We start from the raw sequence: 21,091 nt of genomic DNA on the forward strand, positions 1-21,091 counted from the left end.
TCGATAGTAATCCGACGATCTTCATCCACTAGATTCTGCACCAAAGCCACAATTCTTTCATTTTTGCAGTCGATGGTCTTCCCTCTCTTGGGTTGTCTTTGAGGTCCTCCCAACCATCCTTAAATCGCTTTATCCAATCATAAACAACTGATTTAGATGGAGAAGAATCTCCATAAACTTGTTGCAAAGCTTCAATAATTTTCCTGGTTTCCAATCAAGCTTGGTCAGGAACTTGATGTTAGCTCTCATCTCAAAATTTTTATTTTCCATTGGTTCAAGAAGTTACTTTTCTGAAGCAGATGTTAACACCACGGTAGCAAGAGGATGACTGAGGTAACAAGTCTATATGATCACTACATCACAGATAATTGTTTACCAAGTATTTGGGTTGTTTCATTCCTGTGTAAATACATCATTCAACAATTTTTTCTGGAACTTTTTGACTTACCCTCGTACAGTCTGCTCATTCACTCTCAGATTCCTGGCAAAGAACGAAACCCTGTCTGATCCTTGGCCCCGTTCGTTAACTATCAAGAACTTAGTGGTTATCCTTGGTCCAGCAGACCAAGAGAGAGCTCTGCCCAGTAGGAGCAATGAAGTACTATATTGAAAGGACCAAAAGGGTCAGAAGCATAACTTATGGTGTTCGGTCAAGAACCCCTCATGTCCATTGTCCAGGAATGCCTTGGCCTTCTTTTTTAGGAGCGTGATATCTGAGTTGCAGTCGGAAGTTCAAGAAGATGTTTTTCCTATTTTCAAAGTTAAAGCTCATGAAATAAGAGCAGTCGCCACTTTGTTGCTGTTTAAGCAGAACTTGTCGCTCTCCATGATTCTATTGGAAGCGCAAGTCAGTGTTTGCTTCTTATTATTTATGAGATGTGGAGACAATAGACAGGAATTGCAGTACTTTTGGTCTGTTAGCCTTTACTGGCATAGTATTTGGGAAAGAAGGATATGGGTATTCCTCCTATTCTTCTATCTCCTCGCCTTGTTGAAGGTGGTTGTGTTTTTGGGAAGCCTGGGGGTACTGTGTACCCAACAGTACCCACCAGTCATTGTTTTTAATGGATGAGTGATGGTTGATTTCATTGTACTGTGCCCAGGGCAAGGGGACTTGCTTTTATTTTGTAAAGCCTTGGCAGCCCTTGGAGTACTCCTTGGCTGCAAGGCTTCCCACTGAAGTAGAGACGGCTCTCGGCTTTACTGCAACATCACTACAGGTTGAGATGAGCTCCAACCAGAGGGAGTATCTTCCTGCTGTAGCTCTCTCTTACAACAAGCATTCCACCAATGCTAGCTACTTTTCTATTTCAAATTCATCATCTTTATTGTATTTTTTAGTATATGTCCATGCATCCTCCTGTCAGTGTGGGATTCGGCTATGTAGTTACTTTACTTATATAAAAATGACTTTTGTTAATAAAATAGTTTTATATATAGTACTTATCTAGTAATTACATGATCAGAGTCCTCCCTCCTCCCCTGTCATGGACATAGGGCACAAATGAATTGAGCTCTTCAGCTGTGTTGTACCTATTCTATCCCAAAAGTGGGTAGGGTGTAGTTACCTACACCAAAACAATAGAGCATTACTGTGCATTTCAAATTTTAAGTTGCTGCGATAGTTAGAAACATATAGCTATGTAGTTACTTGGTAAATATATATAAAACTATTATAAAAATGTAATTTTTTACCCCGTGCTGCAAATAGGTTTAAGCATATCACTTGTATTTTTAATGAAAAACATATTCTGTGACAACTACATTACTGTATCTGTATTGTGCTGCTATCATAGCATGAGGACAGTACAATTTTATTTGAATTAGTGACATTAACATAAATTGTGTATTACGTCTTGACAGATGTCATCAGGTGAGGACCGCACACATCACTGGCTTCTAACAAGTCCAGGGCCGGGGGAAGGTGTTGAAGAAGCTATGGTGGAAGGAGAACCTGCACCAGATGGTCACTATCCTCTTATGACCAATCCATTTGATGAACAGCTAGCTCTGAATTCAGGGGATGCAGTAGGTAGGTATTATCTTTAGTGCTAAAATTGTTTGGGGTTGCTTTTAGTGAAGAGATGAAGTAAAGAAGTGGATTTTTGCTGGGTGTTTTCCTATGTTGGGGTGATTGGGAACAGGGAAGCTGACCAACTTGCAAAGTCAGCAGTCACCTTCCCAGAACCCAGAAGATGCCTACTGCCATATCGGGATTCATATCCTCTAGTAGGTCAGAAAATTAAAAAGTGTTGGCAGTCCCCATGAGAAAACATTGTAACGAATCAAAAAATGCACAATATCATGTCATCAGTGTCTCCTTGGTCGTATCCCTATATGCCAATGAGACAAGAAACGATGTTGTGCAGATTGAGGATTGGACATACAAGACTCACTCATGGGTTATTGATGTCTCATGAAAATCTTCCATTTTGCAATGACTGTATTGTGCCCCTTACTGTGAGACATTTCCCAGCCTTGGGAATTTGAGACATAGGTTCCTGTCCAGGGCGTGTGACAGAGAAGGTCATTTATTCTAGCAACAATTCTCAGTGAGGATTGTAATACAGTATAGAGCAGTTATATATCTATGTGGGAGGTGGGCCTCCTTAACAAAATTTAGATTATTATACATATAAAGTATATGTAAGTACCATATATACTCGAGCATCGTGTGACTTTTGAAGACCTAATTTTGAAGCTAATTTTAAGGGGGTTACATATACATGAGATATAAAATTATTGTATGTAATATTCACATATTACTATCATATTATAAAAGACAAACAACAAATACAGTATGCATATTTTCCATGGATCTTTAAAAAGTTATTATTTGGGGTGAATCTTACATACTGTTAAAGTTAGCGATAGGTGAGTTGGCATTCGAACAAAGATCGAATGACTGCCCGGATGACTGTGTAGTTCACCTGTTCTCCATCAGGTGTTTTTCAAATGTTTAAGCTCGTCAGAATTCTCCTTGCTGCCATTGGGTATAGTTGCTCATTGGTATTTCATGGCTTTTTGCTGCTATCACAATATTGTACATTTATTTTTATATAAGTAACTTACCAAGTAATTACATTGCTACAGTTTCTATTAACTGGCAGCTTAAAATTTTGAAATTGGCTGGTCATGCTATTTTGTTTGGCTAGGTGACTAACCCCGCCCACTTTCGGGGTAAGAGAGGAACAACTAGCGAAACTATTCAATTTGTTTCTGATGGCTAATGGCTGTACACCAGCTTTTAGCAGCAGCTCTGATTTTGGAATTCATCTTTCCTATTGATTTCTCATCATATTTGGTGAAGTATTCTTGCTTTGATAGCCTTTTGGCATTATTGGATAGAGTTAGACTGTTTTTTGCCTTTAATTGTGAATTTCATTATAATTCGACTTTACCTTGTTTACAGATTGTGACTTTAGTTGATTTCTTTGCCAAATGTCAGACTCAAGTTCAACTAGCTTAGGTGTTGCAGCTGCGTTTGACTAAGGGATCGTACGATTCCCATTCTATTTGCATGGATTGTAGGGGACAAATTTGTTCAGAAGGCTTATGATGCAATGAATGTGTAGACTGGGACAGTAAGAAGTGGAAAACTTTAAGATCTCATTTAAATAAACTTGCCAGAGATAAAAAGAGAAAAGCGACAGCCAGACGGATTAGTAAGTCTAGCTAGTCAGGGATCTCCTGTTGATCATGATATTGATAATGCTAATGTCGAGATTGACGTACCTGTTATTTCTGTTGATCCCGTGCCCAGTTCTCATGCCATGCAAACCGCTCCTTTAACCAGCTCTCTCGCCTCCAAACTCAACACTGTTGCCATCCTTGAGTGTAAAATCGATAAAAGGTTCAAACTGATTGTAGAATCTATTGCGCAGTTAGCCTCATTAGTTAAGGTTCTTATGGACAATAAGTGATTCGGAGTGCCTTATTGCACCTAGTGCCAGTGCAGTGTCGATGGAGCGCCCGATTGCGCCTAGTGTTATTGATTTTTGGTGGAGGAGGTGGCTGCCTGTCCCACTGATTGTCCTAGGCAAAGGTCAATGTCATACTCCCGTAAACCTGGGAGGAGTCAAACTGGTAGCCTAAGGGAGGTCAGTGGGGTCTACCCACGGGTAGTTACCCCCTTGGTTGAACCTGTTGTTGAATCCCAGGTTGCAGCCCAGCGCCACTGGAAAGGCATATCCCTGGACGTGCATCATCTTTCATCTAGCTCAGATGATTCTTCTCCCAAGCGCCAATGGCGTTTTGTGGATGAATCACCCCCTTTGAAAAGGCGTGCAGGTGATGTGTCACATTCTCCTCCAGTGCCATGTAAGAAATTCAAAGAACCTGTTTGCAGCCTCTCCCGTCTTGCAGTCATTGGGACAGTCCAGAGTGTTTTCCTTCTGTTCCTCCCTTGGTAGAGAGTCGGAGAGCAGCTTCCAAGTATCCTGCTTCTCGTAAGTGCTCTTCTTCTAAGGCGTCTTCTTCTGTGCATCCTCATGCACCCAAGACTCCTCTGCCTCCCGAGTGCCCTGCAGTGTTGAAAGCTCCCTTGACTGCCGAACACCCAGTTTCTTTTGAGCGCCTGAAATTGTCTCGGCACTCGTTGGCTCCTTCTCATGCTGCTGTGTCAGAGTGCCCATCTTCTCTAGAGTGTCATAGAGCGCCTGAGCGCTTGTCTTCGCCTGTCCACTCGATTCATGGATTGCCAACTAAGATGAAGCGCCCATTGGCGCCCAAGCTTTCTTTGGCGCCCACTCTCTTCCTCTCACCATGCTTCTGCCGCTGATGCTCTGACTCTTTCTGCTGTTAATGTTCCTCGAGCAGTTGGGCATTCTTCTGTGTCTCGGACTTCTGCACTTCAGGCTTTACCCTCTTCTAGCAAGTAAGCACCCTCCATGGTAGACCAGGTTCAGAGCAAGCTCAACAGTATTTTGAGCCTGTTGAAGAAGGCTCCGTCAACCCCCCAACCTACAGGCTTGGCTTTGTCGCCTGTATCCTCGGATGAAGAAGTAGTTATTGCACAAGATGCTCGTCCCTTCAACTTATGCATTGCTGCTAAGGCATCTTCTTGCTACCTTCCCGAAATACTTTTCGCTCGCATCGACTTTTCTTGGAGAGTCACAGTCTTCTGAGTCTTCGAGACTGCCCCAAGGTAGTGCTTTCTTCTGCTGAGAAAGCCTTCGGTGTTATTGAGGGATGGCTAGTGGAGAAGAGGGATCAAGGTATAGCCATTTTCAGCTTCGCTCCTTCTGGATTGTCTAAGAGGAGACAGCTCTGTTATGCCACAGGGGAAGCTCCTCTGGGAGTGTCTGCCTCCTCCCAGGGGGACTTCTCCAGGCTGATCGATTCCTCTTGTAGATCTGTCTTTGCTCTCACACCTTGAAAACTTGTTTAAGGTGTTTGAAGTGTTGAGTTTTCTTGATTGGGCAGTGGGCTCTTTAGCCTGTAAGATTAAGGACTGCTCTACTATTCCTGAAGATAGTGCCTCCGACTTGCTGGGAGTCCTCTCATGTATCGATAAAGGGATCAGGGATGGTTCCCAGGAATTAGCTTCCCTGTACACAATGGGAGTCTTAAAAAAGAGAGAACTGTGGTGTTCCTACACCTCTAGGGGAGTGACTCCCTCCCAGATGTCGGCCCTTCTGTTTTCCCTGGTGGATCGTCATCACCTGTTCCCGCAGGCTACATTTATGGGGATTTCTTTGGATCTTCAGAAGAATATGCAAGATCTTCTTATCCAATCCTCTAGGCGACCTAAAGAGGTGCCCACTCATGCCTCCAGGACAGTCTCCCCACTGCAGACTAGGCCCTTTCATGGCAGCAGACAAAGATCCCTTTCTAGATCCCGTTCTTCCAGCAGATTTGTCTCCAGAGCCATTAAGAGATCCTCATCTCATTCTGCCTCTCGCAAGTGAGAATTTCGTCCTCCAGACTTCTTTAGGAGCCAGGCTCCTTCACTTCCGGGAGAAGTGGAGAGAGAGGGGACAGAGCCCTGGATTGTCAGTGTTCTGAGGGAAGGCTATTCTATCCCCTTCAAAGAAAAGCCACCTTTAAGCAGCTCTCCAAGTTTGGCCCTCTCAGAAGAAGTTGTCCCTTCTCAAGATGGGGCGATAGAATAGAAGAGAATGTGGGGTTCTACAATTACCTGTTTATGGTGCCCAAAGCTTCAGGGGCTGGAGACCCGTCCTGGACGTCAGCGCATTGAATGTCTTCATTTAGAAGACAAAGTTCAAGATGGAGACAAATTGAACCGTCATGTCATCCATTCTCCAGGGAAACTGGATGACATCAGTAGACATGCAGGATGCATACTTCCATGTCCCAATACATCGGGAATTGAAGTTTCTGAGGTTCGTGTTTGGGAACAAAGTGTTCCAGCTCTGCGCTCTATGTTTCGGGCTATAGACTGCGCCTCAAGTGTTTACCAGAGTGCTCGCTCCCTTAGTGAAATGCATCCATCTGATGGGAATCAAGATCTCCCTTTACAGTCACACCCCAAACTTATGCGAGGGTAGGTTCCAGAACCCCTCACGCAAAGCGAATTTTCATGTTCAGCAGTCTCTAAAAATGCTAATACAGTAAATGCTTATTTCTAAAGTTTAAACACTAAATATGACCCTATCATGCTCTCAAATTATTCAGCTAACTTTTAAATGAAATTAAAGTTACTGTAATTTCATTTAAAAGTTAGCTTAATACAGTACCCTTATAAAAAAGAAATAAATGGTTTACATAAAAATAGAGTTGGGAGATAATTTCTGTCTCTCCCCTTCTGACTGATCTATTTTTAGAAGTCTTCTCAACCTCTTTTTAATAACTTCTTTATTCTACATCTCTTTCTCTTTGTTCTGAAATGCTTTTTCATGAACAGTGTTTTTTATTTTGACTAATACAACGCTTAGTTATTATGTCTCTATGTTTTAGAACGTATTTGCTACACTAGCGCATTTACACTTCGTAGATGGTACAGGTAAAATTAGATCAATTTAAACTATCTACTGTACAGGAAAAGATGCACAGAGAAAAAATAAATTGTAAAAATGTGTGAGCACTAACTATGAACGAGAGAGAGAGATAAGGGTTGTCCTTATGTAAGAGAGTGAAATTATTTATCAAGTATATTATGGAGTCTGAGAGAATAACACGTGAGAGAGAGAGAGAGAGAGAGAGAGAGAGAGAGAGAGAGATTGAGAGAGAGAGAGAGAGATCAAGTTAGGTTATTTATGAATCATTAGGTTATTTATGAATCATTATGGAGACGGGAGAATAAATGAGAGAGAGAGAGAGAGAGAGAGAGAAGTTATTCTTATGGTAGAATATAGGAGAGTGTGAAGATTAGTGTAGTATTTCTCTCTCCCCCCTTTCCACTAAGTAAGTTAAGTATAGTTTAGTTTTACCAGACCACTGAGCTGATTAACAGCTCTCCTAAGGCTGGCCCGAAGGATTAGACTTATTTTACGTGGCTAAGAACCAATTGGTTACTTAGCAACGGGACCTACAGCTTATTGTGGAATCCGAACCACATTATAGCGAGAAATTAATTTCTATCACCAGAAATAAATTCCTCTAACTCTTCATCAGCCGGCCGGGGGAATAGAACTCCGGCCCATCGAGTGACAGTCCGAAGCTCAACCGACTCAGCCAATCTTTCCACTGATCTATTTTTAGAAGTCTTCTCAGCCTCGTTTTTAAAACTTTTTTATTCTGTCTCTTTTTCTTTGTTCTGAAATGCTCTATGTTTAAGAACGGTGCATTTACAGTTTGTAAACGGTACAGGTAAAATTAGATCACTTTAAAATGATCTACTATACAGGTAAAGCTATACAAAGAAACAGTAATACATAGGTTAACTGTGGAGCATCACTATATTGTGATCGAAAATAGTAAGTAAAAAGCCACAATAATATAATTGATAAATTGTATATTTTAATACACAAAAATATACAAAAAGGGGATAAAACGAGGAGCTTTGGCCGTTTGCAAACGGTTGAAAGCTCCTCTTTTTATCCCCATTTTTGTATATTTTTGTCTTAAAATATACAATTTATCAATTATATTATTGTGGCTTTTACTCAATACATAGGTTGCGCTTAACTACGAATGAGAGAGAGAGAGAGAGAGAGAGAGAGAGAGAGAGAGAGAGAGAGAGAGATATAACAGTTGTCCTTAAGTAAAATTTTTTATGAGAGAGAGAGAGAGAGAGAGAGAGAGAGAGAGATAACAGTTGTCCTTAATTAAGTAAAATTTTTTATGAATTATTATAGGCAGAGAGAGAGAGAGAGAGAGAGAGAGAGAGAGAGAGAGAGAGAGAGAGAGAGAGAGAGAGAGAGAGAGAGAGAGAAATTTCTTAAGAAACCTTTAACCCACTAATCAGCAACACTCCCCCTTCTTATCATGTTCAAGTGACATGCCTGACAGCTTTGTCTACGAGCTTCTCAAAAAATGAGGGAAAGATATTTGTTTGCTTGAAATACATATCACATGAATTTTGTAATTATAGTTATATCATCATTATTATTATTATTATTATTATTATTATTATTATTTGAAAATTAGTGCTTATTATTAGGTAAAAAATTTATTTATCATACAAAAATAAACATATATGTACCATAAAAATTCTCTCATCTCAGTGAGAGAGAGAGAGAGAGAGAGAGAAATTATTACTCTTATTAATTAATGTTATTCAGTTTATACATTAAAGCTTGGAAACTTATCAATTACATAAAAAATTAAACATAAACACTTTTGCAGGGTTTCCCAGTATTACCATATGTTCGTGTATCTGTGAAAAACTTGTGTATGACAATTAGTTAGGTTCTAGTGAAAAGTTCATGTCTGTGAATTCGCACAACTCTAATCATGCAAGTTTGGGGTATTACTGTTCTTGGAGGATTGGCTACTTCGGGCCCAGTTGAAAGAGAAATGTTCGGAGGGCCTTCAAAAGACTCTTCTCCTAGCCCAGGAGCTGGGATTGATGATCACCGTTCAGAAGTCTCAGTTGATTCCATCACAACAGATTCTGTATTCAGTGATGATAACAGACTCTCAGAGTTTTCAGGTTTTTCCCTCACTGAAGAAAATAGTCTTGCCTCAAGATAGCTCACAGATTTCTTCTGGACCAGTGCTCTGCCAACAAATGGATTTCTTCTTAAGAATCAGCTGGAACAGGAAAAAATACCCAAACTTTCGTGTTCCGTGTGACTCCAGAGATAAAAGAGGATCTGCGTTGGTGGAGCTTAGAAGGAAGGTTGTCGCAAGGGAAATCTTTCCTTGCGTTGAACCCCAACCTAGGCTGCTTCTCAGATGTGTTGAACCTAAGTTGGGGATCTCTGTTGGGAGACAAGGAAATTTCAGGGACCTGGTCTCCGGAACAAAGAAATTGGCATGTAAATTTCGAGGAGTTGAAGGCAGTTCATCTAGGGTTACAATTTTTCAAAGAAGAGGTGTGCAAAGATGATCACAGTGCACCCCGACAAAACGACTGCCCTGGCATATATCAAAAACTGGGGGGAACACACTCTTTCTCCCTTTACGGGATGGCAAGGGATCTTCTGCTTTGGGCAGAGCAATTTCAAGTCAAGCTTCTTACACGCTTCATTCAAGGGAAGCTCAACGTTCTGGCAGACGAGCTAAGTTGCAGGAAACAAGTGTTACCCACGGAGTGGGCTCTGGATCCTCAGGTTTGCTCGGATCTTAGGAAGTCATGGGGGACGCCAGTCATAGACCTGTTCACGACTTCCAGAAACCATCGTCTCCCCCTGTTTTGCTCGCCAGTTCCAGATCCTTTAGCGTGGGCAACAGATGCCATGCTTCAGGACTGGTCAAACAGTCACCTTTATGCTTTTCCCCCTTTCAGCATGATGAGACAGGTGATCAACAAATTCCAGACTCACCAAAATCTGTCAGTGATCCTAGTGGCCCCCTTTTGTCCAACAAAGGAATGGGTCTCGGATCTTCTTGGCCTCCTCGCAAACTTTCTGAGGCTGCTACTTCATAAACCTCATCTGCTAAAACAACCCCACTTCTGGCACTTTCATCAGGGGTTGTCTACTCTGTCCCTGACAGGATACAGACCATCAGGAAACTTCTTAGAAAGAAGGGGTTTTCAAGATTGGCTTCGCAAGCTATTGCCAAATGCAGGTGACAGTCCTCTGATAGAGTATATTAGGCTAAGTGGACAATTTTTAGAGATTGGTGCAGAAAGCACAGATTGTCGTCTTCTCAGACATCTATAGCCGAAATAGCAGGCTTTCTGCTATATCATAAGACTGACAGGAACCTGTCATCCTCGATGATAAGGGTTGTAGGGCCATGTTAATCTCTGTCTTCAGACACAGTAGAGTGGACCATTCCTCTAATCAGGATTTATCTGATCTAATTAGATTTTTTGACACCACGAGACAAAAAGAGGTAGCAGTAGTGCCATGGAACCTTGACATGGTCCTTAAATGGTTGTCTGGGCCCTGATTTGAGCCTGTGCATTTGATTTCTCTCAGAGATCTAACTAGAAAGACAATCTTTTTAGTTGCATTAGTGACTGCTAAACGAATCAGTGAGGTCCATGCAATAGACAAAAGAGTGGGTTTTTCCCAAGGGAATGCTGTCTGTTCCTTCTCTTTGGGATTTCTAGCCAAGAACGAGTCCAGATCCAATCCGTGGCCTCGTTCCTTTGTAATTAAAAGTTTGTCTGAGATAGTAGGCCCAAATGAGGAAGAGAGAGCATTGTGTCCTGTGAGAGCTCTAAGGTTTTATCTTCACAGAGCAAGAAGATTAATGGTCCTTCAAACGCCTTATGGTGTTCTGTTAAGAATTCTTCTTGGCCACTTTCTAAGAATGCTCTGGCATTCTTCCTTAGAGACCTCATCTCAGAAGCCCATTCTTCTGTTGAAGATGAGGGTTTTCCACTGTGTGAGGTGAGAGTTCATGAAATTAGAGCTGTAGCCACTTCATTGGCATTCAAGTGTAATTTGTCTCTCTTCTTTATTGCAAGTGACTTTTTGGAAATGTAAGTATGTCTGCAGCACATTATTTGAAGGAAATTGAAAGAGTTTACGATAATTGCAGTACTTTGGGTCCATTTTCCGTGGCTGGCGTGGTGTTGGGGGAAGAAGCGTAGGAAGCAATCCTTCCTTCAACTTGATTTGAGGTTATTGAGGTTTTTAAGGGAGCCCGGGGTACAGTGTACCAGAGTGCCCTCCAGTCCTTTGTGGTTGGGCAGTGGTTTTTACTTTTTATGGTATTAGGTGGCATTTATTTCATTGTCGTTTTTTCTGCACTGCACCCTGGGCAGGGGGCAACATTATTTCCTTTGTCAGCAGTTGGAATCATCCTTGCTACAAGGTACCCACTAATATAGTAGGCAAGCCTTGGCTATACCACTGCTCTGCTATACGATAAGGAGAGCGCCAATAGAGGCAGTACCTTCCTGCAGTAGCTCCCTTATCAGTTAAGGAAACAACAGGCATTTTTAATGCTAGCAATCCTTTCTATTCTCAAATTCATTATCATTATTAATGTTTTGGGGTAGATTTGTTCATGCATCCCACATCCTGTCAATGTGGGAATCAGCAATGAAATACTTGGAAAGTTACTTATATAAAAATGACATTTTTATGATAAAATAAAGTTTTATATATACTTACCAAGTAAGTACATGATTGGAGTCCTCCCTTATCCCCTCACATGAACATTATGGCACAAACAAATTAAATACTTTTGCTTGGTGTTCCTCTCTTACCCCGAAAGTGGGCGGTGTTAGTCACCTAGTCAAATAAAATAGCGCGACCTGTGAATTTCAAAATTTTTAGCTGCCAGTTAATAGAAACTATAGCAATGTAATTACTTGATAATTTATATAAAACTTTATTTTATCATAAAAATTTCATTTTTATATATGACACCAAGTAATTACAGTCATACTCCGAACTTACGCGAGGTTAGGTTCCAGAACCCCTCGCGCAGGGTGAATTTTCGCGTAAGTTTGGCATGGTCTCTAAAAATGCTAATAAATGCTTATTTCTAAAGTTTAAACACTAAATATGACCCTGATCATGCTCCCAAATTATTAAGTTAACTTTTAAATGAAATTAAAGTTACTGTAATTTCATTTAAAAGTTAGCTTAATACATTACCCTTAAAAAAGAGAAATAAATGGTTTACATAAAAATTGAGAGTTGTAAGAGAATTTCTCTCTCTCTCTCTCTCTCTCTCCTTCCTTCCAACCGATCTGTTTTTAGAATAGTCTCAACCTCTTTTTAACTTTCTTTATTCTGCATCTCTTTCTCTTTGTTCTGAAATGCTTTTTCATGAACAAACAGTGTTTTATATTTTGACTAATACAACCCTTAGTTATTATGTCTCTATGTTTTAGAACGTATTTGCAACACTAGCACATTTACACCTTCGTAGATGACACAGGTCAAATTAGATCAATTTAAACTATCTACTGTACAGGTAAAGACGTACAGAGAATTAATAAGTTGTAAAAATGTGTGAGCGCTAACCATGAGAGAGAGAGAGAGATTGATTGTCCTTACTTGAAATGTCAAGTTATATTTATGAATTATTACGGAGAGAGAGAGAGCTTAATACATTACCCTTAAAAAAAGAAATAAATGGTTGACTTAAGAATATAGTTTGTGCATCTCTCCCCATTTCACCGATCTATTTTTAGGAGTCTTCTCAACCCCGTTTCCCGTTTTTACAAAATGTCAAGTTATATTTATGAATTATTACGGAGAGAGAGAGAGAGCTTAATACATTACCCTTAAAAAAAGAAATAAATGGTTGACTTAAGAATATAGTGTGTGAATCTCTCCCCCATTTCACCGATCTATTTTTAGGAGTCTTCTCAACCCCGTTTTTACAAACTTTTTTATTCTGTCACTTTCTCTTAGTTCTGAAATGCTCTATGTCTCTATGTTTTAGAACTGCGCATTTACAGTTTGTAAACGGTACAGGTAAAATTAGATCAATTCAAAATTATCTACTGTACAGTTAAAGACATACAGAGCAACAGTGCTGTAATACGTAGGTTGGCTAGCTTCAACAAAGAGAGAGAGAGTGAGTTGTCCTTAATTAGGTGAGTGAAATTTTTTATGAATTATTACGGACACAGAGAGAGAGAGAGAGAATTACAAGAAAAATTTGACCACCGATTAGCAACACTCCCATTCTTGTCATGGTAAATGACATGTCTGACAGCTTTTGCCTTCCACCTTCTTACAAAAGATTAGGGAAGAATTTGTTTGTTGAAGATAATACGAATTATGTATTACAGTTTTATTATTATTATTATTTAATTTTATTTATCTTATTAATATTTGAAAATTATTACTTATTATTATGTCAAAAGTTTATTTATCATACAAATTTTACCATAAAAATTCATCTCACTAAAAGAAAGAGAGAGAGAGAAATTATTACTTTTAATAATATTTAATGTTATTTAATTTACACATAAAAGCTTGAAAACTTATAAATTACATCAAAAAATTAAACAAACACTTTTGCAGGGATTCTCAGTGTTTGGAAATGTTCGCGTGTCTGTGAAAAACTCGTGTATGACCAGTAGGTAGGTTCCAATGAAAAATTCATGTCTGTGAATTCGTGCAACTCGAATCGCGCAAGTTCGAGGTATTACTGTACATAGCTATAGTTTCTACTTTAAACGGCAGCTTAAGAATTGAAAATTCGCGTTAGCACTCTTTTGTTTTGGTGCAGGTAAGTGCCTGCCCACTTTGGGAAAGAATAGGTATAAGAGTAGCTAAAGAGTTCAGCTCGTTTCTGCCGTTGATGACCGAACATCAGTCGTTCAGCAGCTGTGTTTTGTTGATTTAGGAGTAGTTTCACCGGATGGTTTGGTTGTCTATCCAAAGATTTGGTGAAGTATTCTTTCATTTGATAGCCTCCGAGCTATATTTTCATAGCTTAGCTTAGCTTAGCCTTTTTTCAGTTTTTTGGACTATTATTTCAGAATGAGTGCGACCAATAACCGGTATTGCAGCAAAGGCTGTAATACTAGGTTGACTTAATTTAAATATGACGAACATTCTGTTTGTTTTCACTGCCATGGACAAGTATGTTCCCCCGACTTGACTTGCGAGGAATGTAAGGATTGGGCCGTAAGTGAATGGAAAGTGTTGACCAATCATTTGGGTAAATTAGAGAAAGCTAGGCTTAGGACAGTTGCTGCTAGAGCTGAGGCTTGAGCTTCTGTGTCCTCTACCCTAAACCGGCTTTTTCTACACCTTTGACTTCTCGTTCCCCGATTCCTACTTCTCTTGCTTTCCCTACAATTCCATTACCTGGCTCCCTTCCCTCTGAACCCAGTGTGCCATCGCCAGTCTCGAAGCCCGGATGGATAAGAAATTCAACGTTTTAGTAAGTACTAGTGCAAGTGTCGGTGCAAGTGCTAGTGCCTGTACCTGGGTTAGTGTTGTGGAGGGGTGGCTACTTGTCCCACCAATGCTCTTAGATGGGGGTCACTGCCAAACTCCCTGCACTTGGGAGGAGGCAAACTGTAAGTTCAAGGGAGGTTGGTGGGGTTTGCCCACAAGTAGTTGCTTCCTCAGTCGAGCCTGTTGCTGGTCCCAGTTATCGACAGACAGCCACTGGAAAGGAGTCGTACGGATCTCCAAAATTCGGTCACTGTCAGACTCCCCTGCACCTGGGAGGAAGCAAATCGTAAGTCCAAGGGAGGTCGGTGGGGTTTGCCCATGAGTAGTTGCTTCCTCAGCCGAACCTGTTTTTTCCCAGGTTTCGGCAACCAAACACTCAAAAGGTATCCAATTGGATCACACCTTATCTTCCAGTGGTTCAGATTCTGTGCCCAAAGGACACTGTCAATGTTTTCAGGAGTATTCTAGACCTTTGAAGAGGCATGTTGCCGACGTGCGTACAGCAGTACCTCGCAAGCGCCATAAGGATCAAGAGCCCTCTTGCAGCTGTTGGGATGAGAGAGAGCTCCCTTTGGACACCGAGCTCCCAATGGCTTGTAAGCCCCATTGGCTCGTAAGCGCCCATAGGCTCTCAAGCGCCAATTGGCTCCCAGGCTCCAATTGGCTCCCAAGCACCAGTTGGCTCATAAGCGCAATTTGGGATCTCCCTCTCCCATTGGATCTGAGCTCCCAGTGGCTCATAAGCCTGCTGCAGGTTCAGTTTACACTGTAGCTCCAGACATCCCATTGGCTCCCAGCTCTCCAGCACTGGGATACGAGTCTGAGACTCCAGATTCAGACGTCCCTATTGCTGCAGGTCAACCTGTTTCGGCACCTTCTGTGTCACAGATCCCCAAGGCCGTATCCTTTTCACCTGTCGCTGATCGTGTGAAGTCTGCAAGTACATCAGCACCCCAAGACCTTCTTTGCTCCCCATTCACCAGTGTTTGGACAACATCCTGGAACTGTTGAAGAACCATCATCTTTGAAACCAGAAGAACCACAGCAAGATTTGGCACTTTCTGCTGTATCTTAAGCAGAGGAGGAACCTGAACCAGAACAGCCTTCATCAGCTTACGCCTCATTATTGAATTATTTTTTGTTCCGCTTCCCGACATATTTCTCCACTGTGACCCCTTCTTCCCCGGGATCAGCATTCTTGTTATGTCAATCCTCAAGTACCACTAGACTCCCATAGATGGCCCTCTATTTTGTCCAAGAAAGCGTTGTTGGGGATCGACTCTTGACTGTCTAAGAAGAGGGAGTTGGGCAAAGCTGTATTTGGTCTCCTCCTCCTCTGTTTTCCAAAATGAGGTACTGTATGTATTCTGTACAACTGGTGAAGCTCCTTCCATGGGAGTTTCTGCTATATTCGTACATGCAGACTGGCTCAGAGCCTGTTGTGTGCAGACAAGGCGATTCAAGATGGGTCACAGGAGTAAGCTGCTTTTTTTGTCATTTATACTGAAGAAAAGAGACATATGGCGTTCTTTCACCACTAAAAGAGACACCATCCCAGAGATCTGCTCTTCTTTTCACACATCTGTACAAACCAGCCTTTTTTCCTTGAATGACATCAGAGCGCTAGCTACGGAATTACAAAAGGCTAGTCACGACTTGCTTGTGCGGTTGTCCAAGTAAACGATGGATTCTAACTGAACACCTGCTACTTCATTTAATCCTCGGCCTCTCTCTCCTCTCCAGCCACACCTCTTTCGAGGTAACAGAGGAAGAGCTTCCATGCGCCCGCACACAAATCCCAGATCAGCTCACCCTATCAGCAAGAAGTCCTCTTCTAGACCAATCTCTAGCGAGTGAGACTTCGGTCCTCCGTCTACTGTGGATGCCAGACTCCCACACTTCTGGAGACAGCAAGAGGCCAGATTGATAGAACCATGGGTACTACAGGTTCTCAAGGAAGGATATGCAATTCCCTTCAAAAAAAGGAAGTCACAGCTCTTCTCCACAAGAGAGCTATAGAAGAGGTAGAAGACTTGTCATCATGAGGGGTTTTGCAATCGCCTCTTTGTAGTTCCCAAAACCTTTGGGGGTTGGAGGCCGTTCCTGGATGTAAGCAGTCTGAACGTCTTTGTCCAAACCACGAAGTTCAGGATGCAGACGAACAGCTCAGTTCTTGCTGCAATTTCCCAAGAAGATTGGATGGTCTCTATAGACATGAGAGATGCTTACTTTCATACCCCAGTACACTGGGATTCCAGGAAATTCCTGTGATTTGCTCTCAGGACAAAGTTTTCCAATTTTGGGCTCTATGCTTCAGGTTGTCAACAGCCCCTCAAGTCTTCACCAGGGCTAATGGACTTGAAAGTTTGTCTATATCTGGATGACTGGCCCTATGTTCATCATCCCAGAAGGAGTGCATGGCCCTATGTTCATCATCCCAAAAGAAGTGAAAGGAGGACCCTCTCAGAACCCTTCAGTTAGCCGAGGAGTTGGGCAGGAAAAGTCCCAACGAATCCCTTCTCAGACAATAGTCTATTTGGGGATGAAGATAGACTCGGTTTTTACAGGTTTTCCCATTAGAGAAGAGAATACAGTACTATCATGCACCCAAAGAAGTCCGTCATTTTCTGAGTCTTCAGACCTGCTCAGCCAATGATTGGATGAGCCTGCTACGGACTCTCTCCTCCATAGAGATGTTCGTTCTTTTGGGAATACTGCATGTGAGGCCTTTGCAGTTCTTTCTGAAGGAATTTTCAGCACCTGGAACCTGGTAGACATCAAAGTTTCTCTGCTTTCTTGGATATAGTAAGACTTTTTTGCTGTCTACTTTCAAGGTTATCATTCCATACTTTGTGTGTTATTACATTATGTGCTATTAGCTCAGCACCTTAAGGTTTTGAAATCAGTTGAGATGGAAGCTCCTTCAACTCAGTACTGTATCAATTTCTCTCTAGATTTAGATGCAGATCAAAATTTTATCTGTGGATTCTTTTGAGCCTCTGGATTGAGTTCCATTGAATAATTTGCTATGAAAACTTCTTTTATTTAGCGCTGTCAACAGTTAAAAAGAGTAAATTTATTGCAAGCATTCTCCTTAAGGCTGTTGTAAGGGAATGCAATTTTATCTTTTTGCATTATAGCTGAGAATGAGGTTAAGGCTAACTTTTCAGAGAACTGTAAGAATTCCATTTATCCTCTGGTGGGGAAGAAAAGGAAACAATTCTGTCTTGGTGGGGCAATTAATACTTACTTGGATGGAAGCCTGAAAAAGGTAGTTATCCTTTTATTTTGTGATTTTAGAACCTAGAACATCTTTGTCAAGAGTTAAGCTCGGAGAAGGCAAAATTAACCTTATATTTTGTGGTTTTAGAAACCTAGAATGTCTTTGTCAAAGGTTAAGCCTGTAAAGTTAACTTATTTTATGGTTTTAGAAAACATAGATGTCCTTGTCAAGGGTTAAGCCTGGAAGAGGCAAAGTTAACCTTTTATTTTGTGGTGTTAGAAACCTAGAATGTTATTGTCAAAGGTTAAGCCTGGAGAAGGCAAAGATAACATTTTGTTTTGTGGTTTTAGAAAACGTAGATGTCTGTCAAAGGTTAAGCCTGGATGAAGCAAAGTTAACATTTTGTTTTTGGTTTTAGAAACCTAGAATATCTTTATCAAGAACACAAAGTTGTCTGTGAAGTATTTGATTGGGCTGGTGCATGAGAACTAGCTCCATACCATTTACCTTAATTGAAGGTATATATTCATAATGTGAGAGCTGTCGCTACCTCATTTAGTTTGATGACAATTGTAGCATGAGGATGGGTTTAATGCAGCGTAGTAAAAATGCAATTTGGTTTTGCCATTCAGTATCGTAAGTATGCAGAATCATGTTTGAAGCAGTAAAGACCATAGTCCACTACTAGTAGCAGGTAAAGTCTTTTTCTAAACTGAGGAAAGGGCAAGCTTTTAGGCTTGTTGTTTTATATCCCGGTTTTTAGTATTTTGGGGAGCAAGAAGTTACATACTATCTACTGTATTGTAATAGGAGCTTACCTTTATATCGTAAAGGTATTTTTGTTCATGAGACTTACCTGTCAGATATATATATAGCTGTATTCTCTGATAGTCCGACAGAATTTCAAAACTTCGACACACGCAGTGGGAGATCAGGTGGTTAGTACCCATTTCCCCGCTGGGAGGCGGGTATCAGGAACCATTCCCATTTTCTATTCAGATTTTCTCTGTCCCACCGGTACTGTCAACACTTGTTTTCAGTACCTCCATGAAGATTTCGGATAAAACTTGGTTGTCACTTGAGTATTTGTTTGACTTTTGGTTTTGACTTGGACTTGTGGCTAGGCATACGCTATTGTGGATTGTTTTGGATTTGGCTTTGTTTTTTCCTTGGATTAAGATGTCTGAATCTAGTTCTTCTAGTTATCGAAGTTTGCCGTGTGCAAGACTCAGAAGGTGAGGCTACCGAAAATTTGGTAGATCCTCACACTGTATGCTCGTGTAGAGGGCATGTTTGTTTGTTGAATGACCGATGCAAGGAGTGTGAATCTTTGTCTGATGCTTGTTGGAGGACTTATGATTGATTATGTTAGAAAGCTTGAGCGAGATAGGATCAGGAGGTCTTCCTCCAGAAGTGGTAGGAGTCAGGGTAGTGTGTTTTTCACCTGCTAACCCTCCTGTAGACGTAGCTCCTCCTAACCCTGTGGTGTTGCCCCCGAACCCGGGTTGTTGTCTCTGGAAGGTGATGCCCTGGTGGTTATTATGTCTTCCATTTACCTTGGAAGCTAAAATGCTCGCTCTTCAAAGTGCTGTGAAGTGCAGTGATAGTGTCTGTCCCCCTAGTGTTGTGGAGGGGTCGTCAGATCGGCCGTATAACGCCTCTAGGTCTAGACCTCTGTCGGACTCCCAGGACTCAGGGAGTGGGCAAGTCGAGAAGCCGCAAGAAGGTTCTGCGGACCGGACCCCCACCGATCTGGCGTCCCTTCGGCATGTCCTGATGACGCTTCCCAGGCTGCCAAGGATCGTGCTCGGGCACGAATCCTTGCGATTGCTTCTCTTCCCGATTCCTCCTCCCAGCGTCGGGAGTGGAAATCTCGGGCCCTTTGAAGAGAAGCTTCAAAGAAGGCGCTTCACCTCCCTTTTCTCGTGGCGCTCTTCGCTCTTCTCTGGAGGATTTTGGCGCCATCCTGCCGCAGAAGAGGACCAGGGCGTCATCGGACGAAAGCGCTGAGCGCTCCGCTCGCTCCAGAAAGAAGGCTGTTGCTTCCCCTGTGAGAAGGAAGAGGGTCCCTTGCCCCTCGTCTTCTCACAGGATCAGCCCTTCTCCTGAGGAGGAGACTTCTCCTACTCGTAAGCTGGAGACAGGAGAGGAGGTTGGTTGGAGAGTTTCTTCCTCTTCTCAAGGGGATTTTGCCAGCCTTGTGGACGCCCCCAGAAGGTCTATCCTTTCATCAGCGAAGGTGTCCTGGTCTTTATCTGAAACCGATCACCATCTGAAAGGCCTATTCAGGTCTTTAGAAGTCTTCAACTTTCTGGACTGGTGTCTGGGAGTCCTGGACTTGCAGGCTCGTAGCCCTGACTCCATTAGTCTGGGAGATTTGTTTAGCGTCCTATCCTGTATGGACAAGGCGGTTAGGGATGGCTGAAGAACTGGCTGCCCACTTCTGTACGGGGCTTTTAAAGAAGAGAGCCATTTACTGCAACTTTTGCCAAGTCGGTCTCTCCTACTCAGAAGGCAGAATTGTTGTTCGCTCCGTTTTCTAGCCATCTTTTCCCCAGTCCTTAGTCAAGGATATGGCCGCCACTTTGCAAGAGAAGGCTACTCAGGACCTCCTGGCCCAGTCTTCTAGGCGTCCTGCAGCCCCTTTCGACTTCTTCCCTTGGGCAAGCTTCCAAGATTCAGAAGCCCTTTCGTGGAGGACCCTCTTCTAGATCGTCCTTTCGAGGAAGAGGTCCCTCAGAGGTAGAGCCCTTCTAAGACCAGGGGCAAGAAATGACTTTCTCAGACCTTCAGACACCGGTAGGAGCCAGGCTTCTTTCTTTTGCAAGAGCCTGAGAGAGAGGGACGGACAACTGGTCCCTCCAAGTCATCAAAAAGGGATACAAGATCCCATTCCTCGTATTGCCTCCGTTATGTACTGAAACCCATAGATCTGTCGCCATCCTGTCAGCAGGAGAAGCAGCAGATTCTCTTTCGACCTGCTCGAGCAAATGCTCGAGAAGAGAGCTGTGGAGCAGGTCTCAGATTTACAATCCCCGGTTTTTACAACAGGCTGTTTCTGGTTCCAAGCAGTCAGGGGATGGAGACCAGTTCTGGACGTCAGCAAGTTGAACCATTTTGTTCTGAAGGAAAAGTTCGTAATGGAGACGTCCCAGTCGGTCATGGGAGCCCTAAGACCAGGCGACTGGATGGTTTCTCTCGATCTCCAGGACGCCTATTTTCACGTCCCTATACATCCTCTATCGAGGAAATACCTGAGATTTGTCCTGCAGGGGACAGGTATTCCAGTTCAGGGCTCTCTGCTTCGGGCTCAGCACAGCTCCTATGGTTTTCACGATTTTAATGAGGAATGTTGCGAGATGGCTTCGCCTTGGAGGAATAAGAGTCTCTCTTTATTTGGACGATTGGCTCATTTTGAGCCTCGTCAATGACGAGGTGTCTGGAGGATCTTCACACGACTTTTGACCTTGAC

General features: G+C 42.2%; 1 protein-coding gene across 1 annotated transcript in view; it reads left to right on the forward strand.

The window, feature by feature from the left end:
- Positions 1-21,091, forward strand: part of LOC136839403 (uncharacterized) — a 122,468-nt gene that overhangs the window by 14,700 nt on the left and 86,677 nt on the right. The window contains exon 2 of the mRNA XM_067105397.1: positions 1,864-2,032. Coding sequence (XP_066961498.1) covers positions 1,864-2,032 — 169 coding nt within the window. The remainder of the gene's footprint in view (positions 1-1,863; positions 2,033-21,091) is intronic.

Source organism: Macrobrachium rosenbergii, chromosome 6 (assembly GCF_040412425.1).
Source record: "Macrobrachium rosenbergii isolate ZJJX-2024 chromosome 6, ASM4041242v1, whole genome shotgun sequence".
Lineage (NCBI taxonomy): Eukaryota > Metazoa > Arthropoda > Malacostraca > Decapoda > Palaemonidae > Macrobrachium > Macrobrachium rosenbergii.